This window comes from Zea mays, chromosome 1, assembly GCF_902167145.1.
Source record: "Zea mays cultivar B73 chromosome 1, Zm-B73-REFERENCE-NAM-5.0, whole genome shotgun sequence".
Taxonomy (NCBI): domain Eukaryota; kingdom Viridiplantae; phylum Streptophyta; class Magnoliopsida; order Poales; family Poaceae; genus Zea; species Zea mays.
In genome coordinates this window covers 97,696,788-97,702,466 of record NC_050096.1, presented here as the reverse complement: position 1 = coordinate 97,702,466, position 5,679 = coordinate 97,696,788, and the positions used below count along the sequence as shown (strand labels likewise).

Sequence of the window (5,679 nt, the reverse complement as noted above, 5' to 3'; positions counted from 1 at the left end):
GGTTACTCAACACTAGTTTTTAGAAATGTGCATCACCACTTTTACACTAGACTTATCTAAGAAAAGTTACCCATCTATGCCTCATTAATAGTACGGCGAAACAAAAAAAATAAAGATCATATTGTTAATCTATACATCTAGCAATCTAGCAACTTTTTGACACATGAACTAAGTGTTTCTTAACCTCCTCGATCTTCCTTTAAAACTTGATAATTGATCTCAATCAGTAGGAGCATAGATATAGCTAACTCAATTTGTCTCTACAAAATACGCAATAGTTACAATAATCTTACATCGTCATTAATCATTGAAACACAGTTACGAACCTAGATGCTACGATCGGGTGTATATATTTATACTAACTCCTTGGTGAGCTTATTGTCACTTTATTTGATTTTTATGTACTCCTTTGGTTCTAAAATTAGTGTCGTTTTTGTTTGTTTGTTTTTTTGACGAGCCAAACGTTCTTAACTTTAATCAAATTTATATAATAAAAATGTTAATAATTACGGTGCATAATTAATATTATTAGATGAATCACTCCGTTTCGTTCCGACTTCCGACTTCCGAGCCTCGGGCACACGCACCCCATCCCGTGTCGTCCTTCTCTCCCCCGAAATAAAATCCCAGCCATTACGGCGTCATCGCCCGCCCAGCCCAACCACTCCAGTCCAGGGGGACCGCGTACAGGCCACAGCGCACAGCACAGGGAAAACCCGAGCCGCCCTGCGGTACAACGCCGCTGGTACAATACAAAGGCCACGCCAAAATCCAAACCCAACCAACCAACCAACCGGTCTGCTGCTGTCTGTCTCCTGCAGTCTCGCGATCTGCCTCTGCTCCTTCCTTCCTCTCGACACTCTGCTGCTGCGGGCCTGCGGCTGGCCGACCTGATGAGCGCAGGGAGATGAGGTGCAAGCTCCACCCTTACGCCAACGCCGTGGGCGTCTGCGCGGCCTGCCTCCGCGACCGCCTCCTCGCGCTGGCCGCCGAGCGCGCCCAGGCCGCCGCCGAGGCCAGCAGCGACGGGGGCTACGGGAGCAGCAGCAGCTCGCCCCCGCCCCTACACCTGCCCGCGCGGCGCCACCGCCAGCACGGCCACGACGAGGCAAGAACCGGGACGTTCCCACGCTCCGTGTCGCCGTACGTGCAGCGCCGGCGCTCCGACGCCTGCGCCTACTACGCGACCTCCTCCTCGTCGTCGTCGTCGTCCGCGTACCAGCACCAGCCGAGCCTCCTCTTCTTCCGCACGCCGCAGGTCGGGCCCGCGTTCCGCGGCGACGAGCCCGGGGACGGGGAGGACACCGGCGGCGGCAGCAGGAGGAAGCAGGCCGCGCCGCGGCGGTCCTTTCTGTCAGCGATCTTCGGCGGCAGGCTGCGGCGGCGGCACGGGCGGGAACGGGAAGAGGCCGGCAGGAACAGGAAGGAGCCTCCCCGGCGGTCCACCTCGTGGCTCTCGGCGATCACCCGCCGCAAGCGGAGGCCGGGCGAGGAGCCTGAGTCCTTCCCGGCGCCGCAGGACGAGGAGCCTGAGTCCCCCGGCGGCGGCAGCTGGTGGTTCCCCTCGCCGTCGCCCGCCAGACAGCAGCACCGGCGGCGGCACGGCGCGGGCTCGGGCGCCAGCGGGGACGGAGTCTCGGGGCTGGCCGTGTGCCTGAGCCCGCTCGTCCGGCCCAGCTCCGCCGGCGGCCGGCGCCGGTGCCAGCCGCCGGACCCCTCCGCGCTGGGAGACAGCCACCGGCGGCTCGCGTCGTTCGGGCGCAACGCCTCCCGGAAGCTCGCTGATATGGGTCGGCTCCGATGACGCGGCCTCGCCGACCGGTCCTCGTCGTCGCCGGCGTGCCGGGGCCAAAGATCTCTTTATTTTGTGTAATTTCGAAGATGCTATGACGGTGTTCGTTACTAGTACAGTAGTAGTAGTAGCGCTTAGCGCCTAGCTAGCCGCCACGAGAGCGGAAACAAATTTGCAAGTAAAATTCGATGGTGAAGGCAGCCAAGTTTGGCAGCTGCAGCAGCAGCAGCAGCACATTAGACGAAGACATTGGATTAGCGAAGGTGTCAATGACGGCGATCTGGGGAGCTCCGCTAGCTGGCCTCTGACCCCGCGACTTGAATTTTGTTCCGGTCGATCTGTGTGTGCGCCGGCGGCGTTTTTGGTCGCGCTCATCATTCACTCACTCCCGCAGCCCGTAGGCAGGTGGTAGTTATCAGCTGGGCTCCTCCCGTTGGACTTTGGATCCTTCCTGTTCCGTTAACAACCGTAGCTTCTGCTCCTCCTTCAATGCCAAGGTAGCTGGATTTGGAGCACTGCCGGCTACTGTAACAACCGTAGCTGTAGCCTGTAGCAGCATGTGAATTCGTTCGTTCTGTCGGATGCTATATGTAGTATGCGTGTAGGATAGGAGCAGCAGTAGCATAGCATTGGACGCGAACGCGACGAGGGATATTAACGAACTGCGTCACGTCATGTCCTCATGGGTCGCCCGACCATTATTAAAAAAAACGCTGCCGTGTGGCGACAAGGCCCGCGGACTGCGCTCGCCGTGCTCCATGCCCGCTGACAAGTGACAAACTGACAATGCAGACGGACGGTTGGTTTCAGGAAACCTGCCGGCTGCCGCAGCCACAATCACGTACTGTAGGTAGTAATTGTTAGGATTTATGGCTTTAGCCCAGTTAAGAAATTCTAATAAATCCTAGAAAAATCTCAAAAACCCATACAAGTGGATGGCTAGGAAATTGGTGGAACCAATAACACCATATTGCTAGTTCTAATGGAGTAGAGCTAGCTTAAATATGGAAGCCACACTCACTCACCAAGTCATGGATGAGAGGAGAGAGTGTGGAGAGCCGCGCGCGCGCTCGCCTGGCCGGGGCGGGGCAAAGGGCGCGGGCGATCGCTATAAAATCTCAACTGATCGCTCCAAATCATCCCAATTTCGCTTTCGCCTCTCTTCATAGCTGAGCCGCCTTTTAGTTCCCTTCGTCCCGACCGCAGAGGTGCATCTGTTTGGCTTTTTATTTCAGTTCATCTGATTTGGTCATGATTTATATTCGGAATTTAATTTGGAATTTGTCTAATTATTCAACAATCCAAAAACCTTATTGTAGACAATTTCCTAGTTTTTCTATGGCTGCTTTTGCCGATGCGCTCAAGCCAGAAAAGTTCAATGGTATGCACTTTAAGAGATGGCAAGTCAAGGTCACGCTCTGGCTTACTGCTATGAATGTCTTCCATGTTAGTAAAGGCAGACCTGAGGGTCCACTGACTCCTGAACAGGAGAAAGAGTACGACCATGCCAATACTATCTTTACGGGAGCCGTTCTTAGCGCCCTTGTTGACCGTCTGGTTGATGCGAATATTCAGTACACAGACGGGAAAGAGTTGTGGGATGCACTTACTACTAAGTATGGTGCATCAGATGCTGGAAGTGACCTGTATATCATGGAGAGCTTTCATGATTATAAGATGGTTGATAATCGCTCTATTGTAGAGCAAGCTCATGAAATACAGTGTATAGCCAAGGAGCTCGACCACCTTAAGATAGTCCTTCCTGACCGATTTGTGGCTGGGTGCATTATTGCAAAGTTGCCTTCTACATGGAGGAACTTCGCCACATCTCTGAAACATAAGAGACAAGAGATATCAGTTGAAAATCTGATAGCGTCTCTGGATGTTGAGGAGAAAGCTCGGGCTAAGGACACGGGATCTAAAGGAGGCGAGGGCCACTCCAGCGCCAACATGGTTCAGAGGAACCACAACAAGGGCAAAGGAAAGCCAAAATCTAACAAGCCCAACAAAACTACCAACTTCAAGAAGAAGAAGAACAAGGTTGAATTGACATGTTTCGCATGTGGCGAGGCGGGTCATTTTGCCAAGGATTGTCCTGATCGAGCGGATCGCCGTGGCAAAAAGGGCAATGTCAACACAGTGGTCGCTAGCAACGAGGAAGACAAAGGGTATGGTAATTTACCTTTTATCTTCTCAGTATTTCAATCACCTAGCTGGTGGCTTGATACTGGTGCTAATGTTCATGTGTGTTCTGACATTAACTTGTTCTCTTCTTATCAGGGCGCCCGAGATTCTTCCGTGCTAATGGGGAATGGGTCACATGCTTCTGTTCATGGCACTGGCACGGTGGATCTGAAGTTTACTTCGGGAAAGATCGTGCAGCTGAAGAACGTGCATCATGTCCCTTCTATACACAAGAATCTCGTTAGCGGAACCCTTCTATGTAGAGATGGGTTCAAGGTAGTTTTGGAGTCCAATAAATTAGTTGTGTCCAAGTCTGGACAATTTATTGGTAAAGGTTATGATTGCGGAGGCTTGTTCCGCTTTTCTCTGTTAGATTTTAATAATAAGTCTGTGAACCATATTTGCGCTAATGTTGATGATCTTGCGAGTATTTGGCATTCTCGTTTGTGTCATATTAATTTTGGCTCTATGTCTCGGCTTGCAACCATGAGTTTAATTCCGAATATCACCATAGTCAAAGGTTCTAAGTGCCATAGTTGTGTGCAGTCGAAGCAACCTCGAAAGCCTCATAAGGCTGCTGAGGAGAGACACCTGGCACCGCTAGAACTCATACATTCTGATCTTTGTGAGATGAATGGTGTGTTGACAAAGGGTGGTAAGAGATACTTCATGACATTGATTGATGATGCGTCTAGATTTTGCTATGTATACTTGCTAAAAACTAAAGATGAGGCTTTAGACTACTTTAAAATCTATAAGGCTGAAGTTGAAAACCAACTAGAGAGAAAGATCAAACGTCTTAGATCAGATCGTGGTGGCGAGTTCTTTCCCAAAGTCTTTGATGATTTCTGTGCAGAACATGGCATTATTCATGAGAGGACTCCTCCCTATTCACCCGAGTCAAACGGGATTGCTAAAAGGAAAAACCGTACGTTGACTGACCTAGTGAATGCCATGTTAGACACTTGTGGTTTATCTAAGGCATGGTGGGGGGAGGCAGTCCTGACTTCATGTCATGTTCTGAATAGAATTCCTATGGGCAAAGAAGAGAAAACCTCTTATGAGAAGTGGGTTGGGAGAAAACCATCACTTTCATACTTGCGCACTTGGGGGTGCATGGCGAAAGTCAATGTACCAATTAATAAAAAGCGTAAGCTTGGTCCAAGGACAGTGGATTGTGTCTTTCTTGGATATGCTTCGTGTAGCATAGCATATAGATTTTTAGTAGTTAAATCTGAAGTTTCTGATGTGTATGTTGATACTATTATGGAATCACGTGATGCTACTTTCTTTGAACTGTTGGAGACTTGTTCTCAAATGCTATGAATTAAGAACAAGGCAACATAGAATGTTAAATGATACTGTCCTTCGTCCGCGAAGCATTATTCCTTTGAGGATAATGGATCTTAGACGAAGGTTGATAAGCGTCTTATTACGAAGTTGAACCTTCGTAATAAACTTTCAATAAACGTTGTAGAATAATGCAAAATAAAAGGTAAGAATGAATAAATGATTCACAGATGCATTATATAATATTCACTTAATATATTGAATCATAAAATACAATGATACCTATGCCTTGACAAAGGTTGTATTCCGAGAAATGCGATTGCAAATGTCAGAAAAATGCGTGAACAGTAACGTAATACTGTTCACTATTTATAGGCACAGGACGCAGCCTGTGAGGAATTACAAGTATGCCC

General features: G+C 49.6%; 1 protein-coding gene across 1 annotated transcript; it reads left to right on the top strand.

The window, feature by feature from the left end:
- Positions 1-661: 661 nt before the first annotated feature.
- Positions 662-2,048, top strand: LOC100381745 (uncharacterized). The gene has a single exon (NM_001174550.1). It carries the CDS (start codon positions 908-910, stop codon positions 1,802-1,804), a length of 897 nt encoding a protein of 298 aa, NP_001168021.1. The 5' UTR covers positions 662-907; the 3' UTR covers positions 1,805-2,048.
- Positions 2,049-5,679: the final 3,631 nt, after the last annotated feature.